The sequence below is a fragment of the Anomaloglossus baeobatrachus genome, chromosome 1, assembly GCF_048569485.1.
Source record: "Anomaloglossus baeobatrachus isolate aAnoBae1 chromosome 1, aAnoBae1.hap1, whole genome shotgun sequence".
NCBI classification, from domain to species: domain Eukaryota; kingdom Metazoa; phylum Chordata; class Amphibia; order Anura; family Aromobatidae; genus Anomaloglossus; species Anomaloglossus baeobatrachus.
In genome coordinates this window covers 643154507-643175668 of record NC_134353.1, presented here as the reverse complement: position 1 = coordinate 643175668, position 21162 = coordinate 643154507, and the positions used below count along the sequence as shown (strand labels likewise).

At 45.4% G+C, this 21162-nt stretch overlaps 1 protein-coding gene across 1 annotated transcript in view; it reads right to left on the bottom strand.

Moving 5' to 3' along the window:
• The window catches only part of METTL3 (methyltransferase 3, N6-adenosine-methyltransferase complex catalytic subunit), a 96507-nt gene that overhangs the window by 27845 nt on the left and 47500 nt on the right, over positions 1-21162 (bottom strand). Inside the window, exon 6 of the mRNA XM_075319551.1 lies at positions 20880-21067. Coding sequence (XP_075175666.1) covers positions 20880-21067 — 188 coding nt within the window. The remainder of the gene's footprint in view (positions 1-20879; positions 21068-21162) is intronic.

Below are 21162 nucleotides of genomic sequence, written 5' to 3'. Positions count from 1 at the left end.
GAACCCTGTTCAGATCCCAGGGTTCTAACGGCCGCCTGTACGGAGGAACAATGTGACAAACCCCCTGCAGGAACGTGCGTACCTGAGAAAGCCTGGCAAGACGCTTCTGAAAGAACACAGAGAGCGCTGAGACTTGTCCCTTATGGGAGCCGAGCGACAAACCTTTTTCCAATCCGGATTGAAGAAAGGAAAGAAAAGTGGGCAATGCAAATGGCCAAGGAGAAAATCCCTGATCAGAGCACCAAGATAGGAATATCTTCCACGTCCTGTGGTAGATCTTGGCAGACGTTTGTTTCCTAGCCTGTCTCATAGTGGCAATGACCTCTTGAGATAACCCTGAAGACGCTAGGATCCAGGACTCAATGGCCACACAGTCAGGTTGAGGGCCGCAGAATTCAGATGGAAAAACGGCCCTTGAGACAGCAAGTCTGGACGGTCTGGTAGTGCCCACGGTTGACCCACCGTGAGATGCCACAGATCCGGGTACCACGACCTCCTCGGCCAGTCTGGAGCGACGAGAATGGCGCGGCGGCAGTCTGACCTGATCTTGCGTATCACTCTGGGCAACAGTGCCAGAGGTGGAAACACATAAGGGAGTTGAAACTGCGACCAATCCTGAACTAAGGCGTCTGCCGCCAGAGCTCTGTGATCGTGAGATCGTGCCATGAATGCCGTGACCTTGTTGTTGTGCCGGGACGCCATTAGGTCGACGTCCGGCATCCCCCAGCGGCAACAGATCTCCTGAAACACGTCCGGGTGAAGGGACCATTCCCCTGCGTCCATGCCCTGGCGGCTGAGAAAGTCTGCTTCCCAGTTTTCTACGCCCGGGATGTGAACTGCGGATATGGTGGAGGCCGTGGCTTCCACCCACATCAAAATCCGCCGGACTTCCTGGAAGGCCTGACGACTGCGTGTGCCGCCTTGGTGGTTGATGTAAGCCACCGCTGTGGAGTTGTCCGACTGAATTCGGATCTGCTTGCCTTCCAGCCACTGCTGGAACGCTTTTAGGGCAAGATACACTGCCCTGATCTCCAGAACATTGATCTGAAGGGAGGACTCCTGCTGAGTCCACGTACCCTGAGCCCTGTGGTGGAGAAAGACTGCTCCCCACCCTGACAGACTCGCGTCCGTCGTGACCACCGCCCAGGATGGGGGTAGGAAGGATTTCCCCTTCGACAATGAAGTGGGAAGAAGCCACCACCGAAGGGAAGCTTTGGCTGCCTGAGAGAGGGAGACGTTCCTGTCGAGGGACGTCGACTTCCTGTCCCATTTGCGGAGAATGTCCCATTGAAGTGGGCGCAGATGAAACTGCGCAAAAGGAACTGCCTCCATTGCTGCCACCATCTTCCCTAGGAAGTGCATGAGGCGCCTCAGGGGGTGTGACTGACCTTGAAGGAGAGATTGCACCCCTGTCTGTAGTGAACGCTGTTTGTTCAGCGGAAGCTTCACTATCGCTGAGAGAGTATGAAACTCCATGCCAAGATATGTCAGTGATTGGGCCGGTGTCAGATTTGACTTTGGAAAATTGATGATCCACCCGAAACTCTGGAGAGTCTCCAGAGTAGCGTTGAGGCTGTGTTGGCATGCCTCTTGAGAGGGTGCCTTGACCAGCAGATCGTCTAAGTAAGGGATCACCGAGTGACCCTGAGAGTGGAGGACCGCAACTACTGTAGCCATGACCTTGGTGAAAACCCGTGGGGCTGTCGCCAGGCCGAACGGCAGTGCCGCGAACTGAAGGTGTTCGTCTGCTATGGCGAAGCGCAGGAAGCGCTGATGCTCTGGAGCAATCGGTACGTGGAGATAAGCATCTTTGATATCGATCGATGCAAGGAAGTCTCCTTGGGACATTGAGGCGATGACTGAGCGGAGGGATTCCATCCGGAACCGCCTGGTCTTTACGTGTTTGTTGAGCAGTTTTAGGTCCAGGACAGGACGGAAAGAACCGTCCTTCTTTGGAACCACAAACAGGTTGGAGTAAAAACCGTGACCCTGTTGCTGAAGAGGAACCGGGACCACCACTCCTTCCGCCTTCAGAGTGCCCACCGCCTGCAGAAGAGCATCGGCTCGCTCGGGAGGCGGAGATGTTCTGAAGAATCGAGTCGGAGGACGAGAGCTGAACTCTATCCTGTAACCGTGAGACAGAATGTCTCTCACCCAATGGTCTTTTACCTGTGGCAGCCAGGTGTCGCAAAAGCGGGAGAGCCTGCCACCGACCGAGGATGCGGTGTGAGGAGGCCAAAAGTCATGAGGAAGCCGCCTTGGTAGCGGCACCTCCGGCGGTCTTTTTAGGACGTGACTTAGACCGCCATGAATCGGAGTTCCTCTGATCCTTCTGAGGCCTTTTGGACGAGGAGAATTGGGACCTGCCCGCGCCCCGAAAGGACCGAAACCTCGACTGTCCCCTCCTCTGTTGGGGTATGTTTGGTTTAGCCTGGGGTAAGGATGTATCCTTTCCCTTGGATTGTTTGATGATTTCATCCAAATCGCTCACCAAACAAACGGTCGCCAGAAAATGGCAAACTGGTTAAGCACTTTTTGGAAGCCGAATCTGCCTTCCATTCCCGTAGCCACAAGGCCCTGCGTATTGCCACCGAATTGTCGGCTGCAACCGCCGTACGGCTCGCAGAGTCCAGGACAGCATTAATAGCGTAGGACGCAAATGCCGACGTCTGAGAGGTTATGGACGCCACTTGCGGCGCAGACGTACGTGTGATTGCGTCAATTTGCGCTTGACCCGCTGAGATAGCTTGGAGTGCCCATACGGCTGCGAATGCTGGAGCAAAAGACGCGCCGATAGCTTCATAGATGGATTTCAACCAGAGCTCCATCTGTCTGTCAGTGGCATCCTTGAGTGAAGCCCCATCTTCCACTGCAACTATGGATCTAGCCGCCAGTCTGGAGATTGGAGGATCCACCTTGGGACACTGAGTCCAGCCCTTGACCACGTCAGGGGGGAAGGGATAACGTGTATCCTTAAGGCGCTTGGAAAAACGCTTATCTGGACAAGCTCGGTGTTTCTGGACTGCCTCTCTGAAGTCAGAGTGGTCCAGAAACATACTCGTTGTACGCTTGGGAAACCTGAAACGGAATTTCTCCTGCTGAGAAACTGACTCCTCCACTGGAGGAACTGATGGAGAAATATCCAACATTTGATTGATGGACGCGATAAGATCATTCACTATGGCGTCCCCATCAGGTGTATCTAGGTTGAGAGCGGCCTCAGGATCAGAATCCTGATCAGCTACCTCCGCTTCATCATACAGAGAGTCCTCCCGCTGAGACCCTGAACAATGTGATGATGTCGAGGGAATTTCCCAGCGAGCTCGCTTAGGCGGTCTGGGGCTGCGGTCCGTGTCAGAGACCTCACCCTGGGATCTATGAGACACCCCGGGAGGACATTGTTGCTCCAACTGAGGGGGACCAGGGTGCAATGATTCCACAGTGCCCATGGTCTGAGATACCGGTCTGGACTGCAAGGCTTCTAATATCTTAGCCATAGTCTCAGAAAGTCTATCAGTAAAAACTGCAAACTCCGTCCCCGTCACCTGGACAGTGTTAGCAGGTGGTTCCCCCTGGGCCACCCTTAGCAGAGGCTCCGGCTGAGTAAGTGCTACAGGGGCCGAGCATTGCACACAATGAGGGTCAGTGGAACCTGCCGGTAGTATAGCCGTACATGCGGCGCAGGCAGCATAGTAAGCCTGTGCTTTGGCACCCTTGCTTCTTGTGGACGACATGCTGTTGTCTCCTCTGAGCAATCCAGGAGGGTGTTGAGGAGAGCCATAAGATTAAATACTTAATTAACCTCTTGACAAGGGATTGTGGGAAATGTCGATTTGCCTTACATAATTCAGGGTTCAGATCATATACATGACACAGATATAAAGATGGCTGCTATTGCCTGTTTCTCCACACCTTGCCTGGAATGCAAGGAATGTCCAGATGAAAGAAGACCACCATATAAGGGGAGACAGACCAAACCATCAGCATGGATGCACCAGATGACGTCCCTCCCATCATCATGGTTTCATCCACTGAAGTCAGACCCGCCCATCAACAGCAACACGGATCTCCCCATTGGCTAGCTCATGAACTATCCCACTAAATGTGCATATCTGAACTTGTGTACGCCTCTAGCCTATATCAAGAGGACGCATGCTCTTCTCTGTCTGTTTTTTTGGTGCCATTTTCTATTGTGACCAAGAAGAGATTACACATCCGACTGTGTCTGGTGTGGATTCTTTTATGCATGCACTTGGCCCATATCAATTCGGCCAGGCAGTAGGCAACTAGTGATCTCTGGTTAAGAGTTCACCTTAACATTATTGGTGCCCAATGTGGGGCCAGTATAGGAGAAACTCTACAATCTTGAGGACCGGCGATTGGAATGGCAGGACGTGCTGGATACCCTGATCCAAGAGTCTGATCAGCTCTTTATACGAGAACATGGTAAGTCTGCTGATTTTTATAATCTGAAGTCTTACTCGTGTGTCTCAGGGTATGTGGCACTGATTGCCTGACCGTGTCCGGTTTTTGCGATCTCTGTGACGGCAGAAGAGTTTCTCCGCTGCTGGCCATATTAATCTCGGAAGAACCGTCACATATTCAGTTGCCTGCTGTCTGTTGTGTGTATTTGTGAAGAGGGGAAATTAAGCATGTGGGTTTGTGAGTTCTGTTAGTTGTCGCCTGTGATATGGTTTGTGGTTCTAGTGGAGACTTAAGTAGTTAATACGGTTTGGTACAAGACCTAGAGATATAGGGCAGGTTTTAATTGGTCAGGTTAGGCACGTGTTTTCACGGGCTCTCAAATTTGTTGATATGGTAAAGGATTTTGTCTGTGGTATAGTATACGGTTGTCGCCTGTGGTACAGTTTATGGCTCTGTGAGGAAATACGTGGGACTGCTGGTACGTGGTAATCTTGGGGCCTAGCGCAGTTTAGCGTGGAATGGCTGGTACGGATACCATTGGGGCATAGCGTTTAAGTTGCGCATTGTGACTGGTACGTGGTAGTCTTGGGGCCTAACGCTGGACGTGAAATGGCTGGTACGGATACCATTGGGGCTTAGCGCAAGCTTGGGTGATATAATTGGTATGAGGTGTCTTGGGGTCTAGAAAAAGCGCTGGACGTGAATCGGCTGGTACGGGCACCTTGTAGCCAGGGGTGACACCATTGGTGTCTTGATGAATTACGGACCATGTAGAAACTGGGCAGGGACACCGTGACGAGGCGCCTGCTGCAGACTTAACAAAACTTTACTTAGTGCTCAAGTTGTGTGTCAGTTGTGAGTCATCTCCTCCTGTGTTTGTTTGTTGGTTTTGTTGGTGTTGTTTATCTTGAGAGAAAGATGGAGAAATTGGTGAAGTTGCGTCTAGTTGTGCTGGAAAAATCCAGATGAGAGTGGATTTTGTTGGGATGGGGGGACTCTAGGCTGCAATCCTGTGATAAACCATGTGCTATTTTTGGTTGCAGCCATTTTAGGTCAGATTTTAAAATGGTGGACGAAGCACATGGCTGAGGCATGCATGGTTTAAAATGGTGGATGAAGCACATGGTGGCCGAGGCATGCATGGTTTAAACAAAGAAAAGGCAGGAGATGTGTGAAGAAGACCATGTGCTCTGTAAATGTTTGAGCAATGGATTGGATGGAGTACTATATACTTAGCCAGAAAAATAAGTGTTTTTATCTATAATTAGACTTAGATCGTGGATTGTGTTTATATATATATATATATATATATATATATATATATATATATATATATATATATATATATATATATATATATATATATATATATATATATATATATGTACAGACTACAGAAAATAGGAGAGAGAGAGTTGGAGCAGATGTGAGGTCCTTTTTCCCTGCCACATGCCAAAATGGTGGATGAAGGCCACTGTGTAAAGTTGGCAAAACTGCTCCCACCAAATAACATATGAAGTGTTAGTAAATGTTTATAGCACTAAAAGATGGAACATTGAATGATTGGGTAGTTGTGGAAAACACTAAATATAGATCCACTGTGCAGGTTGGATTGAGTCAGGACAGTCACAAGGAGCAATATCTTATTTAGTAAGCAATAAAATAAGAGAAAAACCTTAAAATAACGTACCTTTGCGGCAGATGTCATGATAAATAATACATATTCCAATTATGAATGTGGCGAATAATCCTGAGAGTTGAATGTTTTAAAAATAATTAAATAAATATATCCATGGGAAAAGAGGTCGTAATGTTGAGTTGTCTTGCAGAAAGGAAAAAAATAAATAAATAATAATAAAAAAAAAAGAAAATCCAACAGAAGGAGGGAAATTGATTTCACTTGTGTCCAGGGAGATGAACAGTGTGTTTCTGGCTTTTGGGGGGAGGAGCAACTTTTAGAGATAAAAAAAAAACCCTGTAGTGCAGGCTTATTATCTCACCTTCGATCTATTGTGAGAGCAGCCCAAGAGAAAAAAAAGGGAGCTTTCTGCATTTAATTCATTGCAATTTATATTGGAAAAAGGTCATTGACAATAGTTTTATTTTACTAATTTTATCCCAAAGAAATAAAAAGTTAACTGTGGATATGTTTAGATTCATTGATAGCTTTTCAAGCATAGAAGTCTGTTAGATAATTTTTCTATGGCAAATCAACATTTTGTTTTCCCACATGGCCAGTTTCTTTGTTCTAGATTCTTTTATCCCTTCAGGTTATAGGACAGTATCAAAGAGATGCTGATAATCTCCTCAATGATTAAAAAATGAACGCCCCTACATCCAATATCCAGAGGTTGTGCTACGTTATTATTATAGTTATTAATAATAATAATAATCATAATAATAATTTATTAATAATTACAATAATTTGATTTAAGGAATGTGGATGATTTATGGAATTCTGTGTTTTTATATTTAATGTATTGAATAATCTGCTTTCTTTTTATAGAAAGAATGATTGCAGTGCAGATTTCTGTGGTCCAAACAAAGGTTATAAAAGCCATTGAAAGAGTTTTCCATTATTAAATTACAGATAAAAACAATATTTCTGGTGTTCCCGATTAGGTACAATCTATACAATGTGACTTTCATGCCTAAATGTAGAGCTCTGGGGCCACACACTTTTTGAATCTAATTATGTTTTGGATAATAGATTCAAAAAAGGGGGGAAAGATGATGTGGAAAGTCACACCTATTATTTAAGGTTTTAATTTGTTCATCAATTGAGTTTTTCTATTAAGTGTTCTTTATATTTTATCTGTAAGGAGGATACAGCAGACAGACATATCTCATGATTGCTCTGATGTAACAAGAATTGTCAGGTTTTGAACATGTCTCAGATGAGGCCATTGCTAATGCAGATTTTGAGTTTTTCCGTAGATGGATCCAGATACCAAGATGCTGGTTGATTCTGCACTGGATATGCTGAGGTTACACAACATGAGGTATTAAAAATCAAACCACTCCTCTCCCATCGGAATAGGAGAACGAGATGAAGATTTGCGATCACTGTGGTTCGTAGAGCGGAAAGGGGTAAGATAGTCAAAATGTGGATATAGGCAGCAGCCGGAGGAGATGCTCGCACAGGTGCACAACAAAGAAGCAGTGAATGGGCCTAGAGTTGAGAGTCCAATGCAGACCAGTACCTCGGTGGCTCCTGTCACGTCGTACGCGACATTGGTCACTCCTTGTGTTCTTAAATCCTTACAGGAACAAGCGATTCAGCAAGGAACGGCGTGTGAGACGCAGGGAGCCAGTGACTGAGGAAGGTCTGTGGATAAAGGGCGGTAAGCTTTCTCTGCCGTGAGCGTTCTACTCAATAATGGCCCAGGTAACCCATGTGACAAAGGTGTTGGGATGGACAAGATATGGGCAGCACCACTGCTCAGTACCCAGGTGGCCAGACACCTCCAGTCTTGTAAGATGTGTGCCTATTAAAGTAGAAAAACTGTAAAGACCTCGTAGAAACACCCCCTCATCCGCTCTACTGCTCCGGTGATTGCAGATTAGTCATATACATCTACCATGAGTAGGTTTATATGAGTTTTGTGCGTGTTGTGTGAATTTCTTTTCAGGTCTGCTCTGCAACATATCCAGTGTGGAAAACGTTACTGCTGAAAAATTCATGGTGCTGGTGGTATGTAAAGATGGAGTTCCTAAAAAGTGGTAAAAGTACATATCCTATAGCAGAGGTCATTATAGAGGTCAGTACCTGGGGATGCCCCTGATGAACCCTGTCTGCCATTGTGAAGAGGGGAGAAACGCGTTGCGCTTCTTTCATGCTAAGTGGCTGATAAATATGCATTTATTTTATTAGCCTGAGTGTGAATTGTACAGTGGAGAGTCTGTGATTGGACGAGATCTCCTCATGACTTTACCTGGCCTTATTATTATTATATTGATACAGTGGGTACATGTTATACATGTGAGATATTTAATTTATTTTAGGGTTTGGTCCTTGAATTTGCTGTATCATATTGATTTAAGCTACAAACAGCTATGTAAATACAGAGTGTGAATATTTCATCTTTGGGAATGAATTGGATATATATAATTGCATATTGACGCCTCTTTATCCCCTGTATCTCACGGTTTCTATATTCCCTCACTAACATTAGCAGCACGTATTAGCTTAGCAGTGTAGGGATAGGGAGGGCGAGCCGTCGGGGAGCGGGGGCGCCAATTCGCCTTACAGGGTGCCGACCTCCGCTGCGAGGTAGGGAGAGTTTAGGGCTATTGCCCCAATCCCTGGCCCTCCTTTATTGGAATATTTAATTGTCTCTATAGTCACATGGGTGGATGTTGTTTGGAATTTTAATGATTATAACAAACATGTAACGATCCACAAGATAATGGTGAACGCTGCAAATCATGTAACAAATGTTCGTTTTCCTTTAATAAGTAGATCTTTACATAAGGTATTTTTGTACATCAGGTTTGAAAAAGGTATATCAAACCAATAAAGCTACAGAAATAAATCAATATTAAAATTTTATTTTTTATTAAACAGTATTTATATTAAAAATTGTAAAAATTCATGTAAGATAATACCACATTATAACAACCAGAAACATGGACAAGAAGTATAAAGCATGGTGGTTTAAAGTAACAGTGATCCATAACATCAGGCAAAATACAACATTCAAATAAATAAACAAAAACCATGCAAAGTGCTTAGTGCTTGTATTAATAAATAGAATGTAATATATATGTATAAATTTATAATAAATATGGTGCTGATAACTTTCAGAATCCCAACTAGTAAATAATAAAGTGAATAGTGCTTGTAAGTATCAGCAGCATAAGTTGTCAGATCACTGCAGCATAATGCAGAGAAAGTGCTAAGTGCCGTGTTAGGATTACTGACAGTCACTAAATCAGTTAAGGGTACTTTCACACTTGCGTTATTTTCCTTCCGTTACAATCCGCCCTTTTGGGAAACAGCGGAATCCGTTAACGGATTCCGCTGTTTCCCATAGACTTGTATGGTTGACGGATTGTACCAAAAGGAGCTGCGTTGCTTCCGCTGGGCGACGCTCCGTTGCTTCCGCCCAGCGGGAGGAACGCAGCATGTAACGTTATTTTGAGCAGCGGAATCCTCTGGATTTCACTGCGCATGCTCTTTTTTTTTTTTTTTTTTAAATCAAACTTTATTTTGGCTCGCGGTGGCCGAACGTTCAGCTGAGCGCCCGGCCGTCGGCAAGCGACAGCGCTCAGCTGAATGACCGGCCACCAGCATGCCCGGCCGCCGGCAAGTCACAGCGCTCAGCTGAGCGCCCGCCCGCCGGCATGCCCGGGCGCCGACAAGTGACAGCGATCAGCTGATCACCCGGCGGCCGGCTGCAGGGAGCGATCAGCTGATCACCCGGCGGCCGGGAGCGATCAGCTGATCACCCGGCGGCCGGCTGCAGGGAGCGATCAGCTGATCACCCGGCGGCCGGCTGCAGGGAGCGATCAGCTGATCACCCGGCGGCCGGCTGCAGGGAGCGATCAGCTGATCACCCGGCGGCCGGCTGCAGGGAGCGATCAGCTGATCACCCGGCGGCCGGGAGCGATCAGCTGATCACCCGGCGGCCGGGAGCGATCAGCTGATCACCCGGCAGCCGGCTGCAGGGAGCGATCAGCTGATCACCCGGCGGCCGGCTGCAGGGAGCGATCAGCTGATCACCCGGCGGCCGGGAGCGATCAGCTGATCACCCGGCGGCCGGGAGCGATCAGCTGATCACCCGGCAGCCGGCTGCAGGGAGCGATCAGCTGATCACCCGGCAGCCGGGAGCGATCAGCTGATCACCCGGCGGGCGGGAGCGATCAGCTGATCACCCGGCGGCCGGCTACTGGGAGCAATCAGCTGATCACCCAGCGGCCGGCTGCAGGGAACGATCAGCTGATCGTTCACTATAGTCTGCCGCTGGTAAAACCGGGAAAAAAAAAAAAAAAAAAATCAAAACGAATTGCGTTGTTTTGCAGCATCCGTTGCATCCGTTGTGTCACTATATGCAACACATCCGTTGCATCCGTTACACAACGCAATGCAACGGATACCGTTCAACGCAAGTGTGAAAGTAGCCTAAATAGAAAGGTATGCCGATAATCTAGCTCAGCCCTGATAGTAATTAAATGACCCAGTCATATATAGTTACATGAATATGGCAGAAGCAAAGAAGGGCATATACCTATATAATAAATATGGTGCTGATAACTTTCAGAATCGCAACTAATAAATTATAAAGTGAATAGTGTTTGTAAGTAACAGCAGCATAAGTTGTCAGATCGCTATAGCATAATGCAGAGAAAGTGCTAAGTGCCGTGTTAGGATTACTGACAGTCACCACATCAGTTAGATAGAAAGGTATGCCGATAATCTAGCTCAGCCCTAATAGTAATTAAATGACCCAGTCACATATAGTTACATGAATATGGCAGAAGCAAAGAAAGGCATATACCTATATAAGATTCTATTTTCAGAAATCTTTTTATTCCATCAGAAACCGATGTTTGGAAGAATGATATACAGTTCACAAGTGTTTATGACCAAGTTTATTGTTTTAGGCTATTTGTTTTTGTGTTCTATTTTAACCTCATAACGACGGCCGTACGACTTAAAGCGGCGGCAAAACAGGGTACTTATTCTGTTCCGCCGCTTTAAAGCGGCGGCCCGAAAAAACCCTGTAGCGCCCCCCAGCGACCGAAAATCTCGGGGGTTTCAGCTACCGGGGGTAGCTGAGACCCCCCAGATTATGAATCGGGGTGTTTTTTTTGGACCCCGTTAATGTGATCGCCGGTATACACCGTATACCGACGAACACATGAAAAAAAAAGAAATGGCCGGTAAAACTGATTTCTTTTTCATCTGACATGATCAAACATGTCAGATGAGAAAGAAATCTAACCCCCTAGTGCCCCCAAAGCCCCCGGTACCGGAGAGTCCCCCCACCCCCACCCCTACCCCCACCGGACATCCAAAATGGCGCCGAAGCGCACAGAAAACTGCCGCCGCCGCCGGCTCTGCAGTCATTTCCCTCCGATCTGAAATGATCAAACATTTCAGATCGGAGGGAAATGTCCTCCCCCTGACCCCTCCTCCGGTCCACCGGAGCCCTCTGGTCACCGGAGCCCCCTCCGGTTCTCCAGAGCCACCACCCCCCTCCCCCCTCCGGAGCGTGGAAAATGGCGGCGCACAGCGCGCGGCCGCCTTCATTCTGCTCTTTCTGCCGCATGTGACACGTCACATGCGGCAGAAAGGTGTCCCCAGGTCCCACTAGGTCACCCCCCGTAACCCCCCCCACCCCCAAGCCCCCGGTTATACGTTACCTGTCTGCCGCTCCGGGCCCGCGATCGCCGCCTCCTTCTTCAATGCTGGCGGCGCATGCGCAGACAGCGGCTGTCAGCTGGATCCCTGGAAGCAGGGATCCTGCTGACGTCGCTGATGCACAGGCTCCACTGTGGACCGGGGGAGGGTGAGTGCAGTGATCTGCAGCCACACTCCTCACATGGAGAGGCTGCTGTTCCAGAAAATGGGGGGTACGTTCTGTGAGCGTGCCCCTCATATTCTGGAATGAGGTTACTGCAGGTCACTCTGCCCTAGGTTGGACCGGGGCAGTGTGAGTGCAGTATTCTCAGATTACTGCACCCACACTGCTCATGGAGAGCTTGCTCTTCCAGAAAATGGGGGATACGTTCCCTGAACGTGCCCCCCATATTCTAGAAGATCCAGAGTCGCCGAGGGACCTCCAAAATGGATTACAGCGACCGGAATTTCTTTTTTTTCAATAAATTGGTAAAAGAGGAATGTTTCGGGGAGTGTTTTTTCAAATAAATTTTTTTTTTGTCTTTTTTTTTTCTATTACTGACTGGGTTAGTGATGTCGGGTATCTGTTCAGATGCCGTGACATCACTAACCCCAGGGCTTGATGCCAGGTGACATTACAGCTGGTATCAACCCCATATATTACCCCGTCTGCCACCGCACCAGGGCGCGGGATGAGCTGGGGCGAAGCGCCAGGATTGGCGCATCTAATGGATGCGCCACTTCTGGGGCGGCTGCGGCCTGCTATTTTTAGGCTGGGAAGAGTCCAATAACCATGGCTCTTCCCACCCTGAGAATACCAGACCCCAGCTGTCCGCTTCACCTTGGCTGGTGATCTAATTTGGGGGGGACCCCACGTTTTTTTTTTTTTTTAAAAAACGCCTGGGGAGCCCTCCAAATTGATCACCAGCCAAGGTGAAGCTGTCAGCTGTGGTTTGCAGGCTACAGCTGTCTGCTTTACCCTAGCTGGCTATCAAAAATAGGGGGGACCCCACGTCGTTTATTTTAATTATTAATTTTTTGGGGGGCTAAATACAAGGCTAGGCACCCTTTAGTGCCACATGAAAGGCACTAAAGGGCGCCAGCTTAGAATATGCAGGGGAATGGGACGTTATATTTGTTTGACATCTATCCATTCATCCATTGTAGCATTTTACGCTGTGTGCCCACAATCAGGGTTTGCAGCGTTTTGGGCGCAGAGTGTTTTCCCTGCGTCCATAGCGCTGCGTTGTGCAGTAGAAGCACAGTGGAAGGATTTTTAGAAATCCCATGCCCAATGTGCTTCTTTTCTCCGCAGCATAAACCGACCTGTGGCGCAGCTTCCCGAGCCTCAGCATGTCAATTTATGCTGCGGAGATGAGTGTTCTCTGCAGGTAGCATAGAGCTCCACAGCGGCCTGAACCCAAATCGTGGGCTTGGGCAGCTGCGTTCTCCCGTGGACAACACTCACATCTCTGCAGGAAGGCTGACACTGTGTACTAGATGCCGTGTCGCTGGATCATGGCCACATAGCCTAACAGTGAGACATTTGTTGCTACAGCAACATTTTTGTGAAGTACCTGTGGATTCAAAATGCTTACTATACTCCTGAATAAAATCCAGTTTCCAAAATGGGGTCACTTGTGGGGGTTTTCTGATGTATAGGTACCCAAGGGGCCCTGCTAATGTGACATGGTGCGCGCAATTTATTTCAGCTTTTCCAGAATTCAAATGGTGCTCCCTCCATTCCAAGCCCTCCCATTTATCCAAACAGAGGTTTTTGGCCACATGTGGGGTATCCCTGTGCTCATAAGACATTGGATAACAACCTGTGGGGTCCACGGTTTGTTGTTGTCTCTTGAAAAAGTGAGAAATTTGATGCTAAAGCAACAGTTTTGTGAAAAAAATGAAAATTTTCAATATGGCAACCTAAGCTTATCAAATTCTGTGAAGTACTCGTGGATTCAAACTGCTCACTATACACCTTGATAAAAGCCTTGAGGTGTCTTGTTTCCAGAATGGAGTCACTTTTGGGGGACCGCCACTGTTTAGGCACCTCAGGGGCTCTCCAAATGCAACCTGGCGTCCGCTATTGATTCCAGCCAATTTTGCAGTCAAATGGCACTCCTTCCCTTCCGAGCCCTGCCATGCGCCCAAACAGTTGATTTCCACCACATATAAGGTATCACCAAACTCAGGAGAAATTGCACAATAAATGTTATGCTGAATTTTTTCCTTTTACTCTTGTAAAAAAAAAAGCTACCTGGTTGAAATAACAATTTTGTGGTAAAATTTTATTTTTTTTTTTCATGGCTCAACGTTATAAAATTCTGTGAAGCACCTGAGGGTTCAGGGTACTCACCAAACATCTAGATAAATTCCTTGAGGGGCCTAGTTTCCAAAATGGGGCCACTTGTGCGGGGTTTCTGCTGTTTAGGTACCTTAGGGGACCTCCAAATGCGACATGGTGCCCGCAATCTTTTTCAGCCAAATTTCCTTTCTAAAATTCAAATATTGCTCCTTTCGTTCCAAGCCCTCCCATTTGTCCAAACAAAGGTTTCAGACCACATGTGAGGTATCACCGCGCTCATAAAAAAGTGGTTAACAAACCTTGAGGTCAAATTTTTGGAATTACCTCTTGAAAAAGTGAGAAAATTGATGCTAAAGCAACATTTTTGAGAAAATTATTAAAATTTTCAATATGACAACGTAACGTTAACAAAATCTGTGAAGTACCTGTGGATCTAAAATGCTCACTATACCCCTAGATAGAAGCCTTGAGGGGTCTAGTTTCCAAAATGGTGTCACTTGTGAGGGATTTCTTCTGTTTAGGTACCTTAGCGGACCTGTAAATGCAACATGGTGCCCGCAATCTATTTCAGCCAAATTTGCTTTCCAAAATTCAAATATTGCTCCTTCTGTTCCGAGCCCTCCCATTTGTCCAAACAGAGGTTTCTGACCACATGTGGGGTATCAGCGCGCTCATAAGAAAGTGGGTAACAAGTTTTGAGGTCCATTTTGTTGTGTTATTTCTTCTAAAAGTGAATAAATTTGGGTTAGAGCAACATTTTAGGTAAAATTTAATTTTTGCTTTTTTTCATTCCACATTGCTTTTGTTCATGTGAAGCACCTGAAGGGTTAATAAACTTCTTGAATGTGGTTTTGAGTACTTTGGGGGGTGCAGTTTTTAGAATGGTGTCACTTTTGGGTATTTTCTGTCATCTAGGCCTATTGAAGTCACTTCAAATGTGATGTGGTCCCTAAAAAACTGGTTTTGTAAATTTTGATGTAAAAATGAGAAATTGCTGATAAACTTTGAACCCCTCTAACTTCCTAACAAAAAAAAATTTTGTTTCCAAAATTGTGCTGATGTAAAGTAGACATGTGGGAAATGTTATTTATTAACTATTTTGTGTCACAGAAATCTCTGGTTTAACGGTATAAAAATTCAAAAGTTGAAAATTGCTAAATTTTCAAAATTTTTGCCAATATTCAATTTTTTTCATAAATAAACACAAAAAATATTGTCCTAAATTTGGTACTAACATGAAGTCCAATATGTGACGAAAAAACAATCTCAGAATCACCGGGATCCGTTGAAGCGTTCCAGAGTTATAACCTCATGAAGTGACACTGGTCAGAATTGCAAAATTTGGTCTGGTCATTAAGGTGAAAATTAGCTCCGTCACTAAAGGGTTAATATTGTGCTGTATGCGTTTCTTTTGACATTGTTGCCCCCATGCTTGGTGTGGTTTCCAGTGTCTTGAGGTATGCATGGAGCATATAAACATGTCGATATATGTTTTTATATATTATTTTGCTCTATATATATGATCTTCACTTATTAATTATTAATCAATGGTCATTTATATGTACCACATATGTATATTAAATTATGTATGTCTTTTCACGCAGTTATTTTTATGATGCATTTATCTTACATTTATATGTGTCACATATGTATATTAAATCATGTACATTTTCTATGTTTTTATTTTTATAATGCATTTATTATTTTTCACTTAATCATGTGTTTAATTATACTATACACTAATTGTATATTATACTTATATAATTCATATTTCTTCATCTTTAGTTACACATTTAATTACACCGTTTTTTTATATATACAAATTCCCTTTATAAATACAATATCTTTGGTCAGCTTACATGTATAATTATCCCTTTATTCATTTATATTGTAATATCTTTGGAATATAATTTCTACATGAGGAATTTACTTGCATCTGTGTATTGCCTTCTCTGAATAATGCGCATTTGCGTTATCATGACGCTGCGATCTCCAAACAGTGGTATTCTGTGACGCGATGGGGCTTCCATTATCTTTGATTAATGGAACGCAACATGCGGTCCACCTCCACTGCGCGGAAATCACCTTTATGAGCAGTGCTGTGACTCGTACTATGCGCAAACATATACCGGTGTTGGCAATTCATGCATTATCTGAACACACTATAAAAGCTTTGCAGCCCCTCACCCTGACACGCCTCCCGAAGAAGCAGTGGCGAAACATGTTGGGGTGACGGGACGCGGACTGCAGTAATCTTATATAGGTATATGCCTTTCTTTGCTTCTGCCATAGTCATGTAACTATATGTGACTGGGTCATTTAATTACTATTAGGGCTGAGCTAGATTATCGGCATACCTTTCTATCTAACTGATGTGGTGACTGTCAGTGATCCTAACACGGCACTTAGCACTTTCTCTGCATTATGCTATAGCGATCTGACAACTTATGCTGCTGTTACTTACAAACACTATTCACTTTATAATTTATTAGTTGCGATTCTGAAAGTTATCAGCACCATATTTATTATATAGGTATATGCCCTTCTTTGCTTCTGCCATATTCATGTAACTATATATGACTGGGTCATTTAATTACCATCAGGGCTGAGCTAGATTATCGGCATACCTTTCTATTTAACTGATTTAGTGACTGTCAGTAATCCTAACACGGCACTTAGCACTTTCTCTGCATTATGCTGCAGTGATCTGACAACTTATGCTGCTGATACTTACAAGCACTATTCACTTTATTATTTACTAGTTGGGATTCTGAAAGTTATCAGCACCATATTTATTATAAATTTATACATATATATTACATTCTATTTATTAATACAAGCACTAAGCACTTTGCATGGTTTTTGTTTATTTATTTGAATGTTGTATTTTGCCTGATGTTATGGATCACTGTTACTTTAAACCACCATGCTTTATACTTCTTGTCCATGTTTCTGGTTGTTATAATGTGGTATTATCTTACATGAATTTTTACAATTTTTAATATAAATACTGTTTAATAAAAAATAAAATTTTAATATTGATTTATTTCTGTAGCTTTATTGGTTTGATATACCTTTTTCAAACCTGATGTACAATTATTAATTTGAAGCTTCACCACTAATGTGGGGAATATAATATTGATTGGGCAAATTTATGTGTATAAATAAGGTATTTTTGGTTTAGTACCTAGAACGTGATTATATTTCTCACAGATACTGCAGATACAGTGTGATATCCTGACCAGTGATGTATGAGCCGTATACAACTGCCTATATAGTGTGTTAAACATGTGTATCCTCCAATTACAGATCCTAAATCAGTGTCAGGAGCACGTGGTCTCCAGCCAGGAGACCGGGTGATCCTAAAAAGACAAGTCAGAATGAGCCACGAGTCAGAATCAGATGGGCCGATCCAGCTTATCCCAACCACAGCGACTTCCATGAAGCTTGAGGGAAAACCCAGACAACAGCGGCTGTAAAGAGTCCATCGTACCAGCAGAATGAGGGTCACAACACACATAGTGCTGGATTATCTCACATAGAACCTTATGGAGAATTTCTAGATTGGGGATGATACATGTGAAATAACGATAAGGGAACATTGGGTACAGGAACATTACACAAATAAGGGCTCATGGTGGGAAAGACATTATCTGACCTGAACCAATCAATTATTTTAAGGGTTTAAGTGACTTAAGGATAACATACACTTATAGGTAACTGGTATTGTTTTATTTGTTGGAATTTGAAGCCGTAAAAGTGCTACTCTGTGTTACTGAAGGTAATCGGATCCATGTGTAAGGGAAATCTTGTTAAAAGCCTCCTGGTGGTAGATTATAGACCCGAGACAAGAAGAGATCCATTAGAGTTGTGATACAATCAGGTGTATTCGGTTAGAAAAGTCTCGAAAACGCGGACAGCACTCGGATATTGACTGAGAATCAGTCTTTCAGAAACAGTAACGCTAAAAGCTGCAGCATAACGGTAAGAAGCTTATTCTTACAATTGCCTTACTCTTTCTAATCGATTAATCTCGAAATCTGAGTGAGCTCGTCAGCATTAAATAGTCTGTTCTAGTTACCTGTGCCTCTGTGAATTGTGTATGCGGGATGTGATCAACTCTCTGATCAGCAGTCTGTATCAGTGGGGGCAAAGGCTTAGTATTGCTTGTATAGCGGATAGCAAAATGAAAAAAGGTTGCAGTTAAAGCATTAGAGCTGATGTGTTAGAGGACCACGGTAGGGTCAGAAGGTTAATAAAGTATTTAGGGGGGACTGTTGAGGAGAGCCATAAGATTAAATACTTAATTAACCTCTTGACAAGGGATTGTGGGAAATGTCGATTTGCCTTACATAATTCAGGGTTCAGATCATATACATGACACAGATATAAAGATGGCTGCTATTGCCTGTTTCTCCACACCTTGCCTGGAATGCAAGGAATGTCCAGATGAAAGAAGAAGACCACCATATAAGGGAAGACAGACCAAACCATCAGCATGGATGCACCAGATGACGTCCCTCCCATCATCATGGTTTCATCCACTGAAGTCAGACCCGCCCATAAACAGCAACACGGATCTCCCCATTGGCTAGCTCATGAACTGTCCCACTAAATGTGCATATCTGAACTTGTGTACGCCCCTAGCCTATATCAAGAGGACGCATGCTCTTCTCTGTCTGTTTTTTTGGTGCCATTTTCTATTGTGACCAAGAAGAGATTACACATCTGACTGTGTCTGGTGTGGATTCTTTTATGCATGCACTTGGCCCATATCAATTCGGCCAGGCAGTAGGCAACTAGTGATCTCTGGTTAAGAGTTCACCTTAACAAGGGTATATAGCCAAAAATCAACCGTGCACCATACAGTGTAAAATATAGCCTATAAGCATATAATCTATATGTACACTTCTGCACTAGTGGGGCCAGCACCACAGGTGCTGCTTACCGCCCGCTCAAAGCGGTTGTGTGATCACCAGAATCCCTGCCTGGGTCTCCCAGAGCTTGTCTCCCCTCTCCAGCATCAGAAGAGCTGACAGGAATGGCTGCCGGCGTCCTGAGGAGAGGAGGGGGCCGTGGGCGTGCCCTAGAAAGTGCGGGAATCTGGTGCCCCACTGTGCACAGTGAGGGGGGTGGAGTATGCAAAGCACGTTCCAGCCCTCAGCGCTGACGTCCTGTACAGCGTCTCGCCCTTCCCGTGACTGGCAGGCCTGGGGGCGGGAAAAGAGTGAGACTAGGCCGCAAAAGCCGGGGACTCAAGTTATAAGCGCGGCCGGCGTATAAGCGCGGTCGGCGCGGTAGTCCCCGGCGTACTAACACTCCCAGAGCGCTGCAGTGTGAAATGGCAGCGCGCGGTCAGCGCGGTAGTCCCCAGTAAACTAACACACCCAGCCACGCTGCAGTGTGTGATGGCACAAGCGCGGTCAGCGCTGCGGTCCCCGGTGCACTAACACACCCAGCAGTGCTGGAGTGTTTCTGTGCGCGGTCCCCACGGGGATACAGAGTACCTCAAAGTAGCAGGGCCTTGTCCCTGACGATACTCGGCTCCTTGTCCAGCAGAGACCCCAGGGGCTGTGGATGGAGCACGGTCTCAGTGCCTGGAGACCGATTAGGATCCCACTTCACCCAGAGCCCTAAAGGGATGGGGAAGGAAAACAGCATGTGGGCTCCAGCCTCCGTACCCGCAATGGATACCTCAACCTTAACAACACCGCCGACAAGAGTGGGGTGAGAAGGGAGCATGCTGGGGGCCCTGTTATGGGCCCTCTTTTCTTCCATCCGACATAGTCAGCAGCTGCTGCTGACTAAGCTGTGGAGCTATGCGTGGATGTGTGCCTCCTTCGCACAAAGCATGAAAACTGAGGAACCCGTGATGCACGGGGGGTGTATAGGCAGAAGGGGAGGGGCTTTACACTTTTAAGTGTAATACTTTGTGTGGCCTCCGGAGGCAGAAGCTATACACCCCAATTGTCTGGGTCTCCCAATGGAGCGACAAAGAAAAAATATTTCTAAAGATCCTTTATGATATGCTAATAAGCGCAGGGACTAGTCCCAAGGGTGTTCTATCCCCCAACTAGCCACCCTCTTAGCATGTTAGCACTCCCACAGGACATTTCAAAGTTGTTTCTTTTCTTGTGTACTATTGATTCATGAAATAAGAATTAAAACCAAGGATACAATTTAAAAGGGAACCTGTCAGGTGCAATATGCACCCAGACCCACGAGCAGGTCTGGATGCATATTTCTAATCCCTGCCTAACCGTCCCTGTATCTAGTAGCATAGATAATGAGATATTTGAAAAGGTATTTGTAAAACTCTTATCATATGCTAGTAAGGCCAGGGATTAGTCGCAAGGGCGTTAGTTCCTGTGCTCATTTCACCCTCTTAGCATGTTAGCACTACCACAGGGGCGTACTAACATGCTATTCAATGCAGTGTCACCAGCGTTTGCTGTGACCGTGCTTCTGAATGCCCAGCACTTTAGCCATGCGCAGTAGACCTCTCTGTAGCCGGGACGCGTACACCCAGCTTCATACTGCGCATGACCAGAAGTGCCCGGCATTCAGAAGCGAGGTCACAGCGAACACAGGTACACGCGGTGACGCTGCATTGAATAGCTTGTTAATACACCCCTATGGGCATGCTAAGAGGGCGGCTAGTCAGGGGTTATAGTAAAAAAAAAAAAATCTAATATAAATAGTATATTATCAAGGCAATATCTAATATATCTACACTAACTGCTCAAAAAGTCACCACCACTGTTATCCCGATTATATCTCATTATGTAGTCTGCCATTTACCTGCCCGTGACCCAGAGGAAGAGAAAGCCATCGTCCTGCAGTACTGGGATCTGGAGTTTCCTCATCTCATCATCTGTTAATGTTCCATATGGCAATTCCATGTGAATATCCCATGGTGGGTCAGCCATTACAACAGAGAACTTTCCCAAAATACTCATGTCCAAGTATCGGATGTCACAGCGGACCCACTAAATCATAAAAGGATAAAAAGGATACAATTGAACCCAAGTAAATACCACATTAAACATACAACACCATGACTCAACTACATATATTCTGAGAA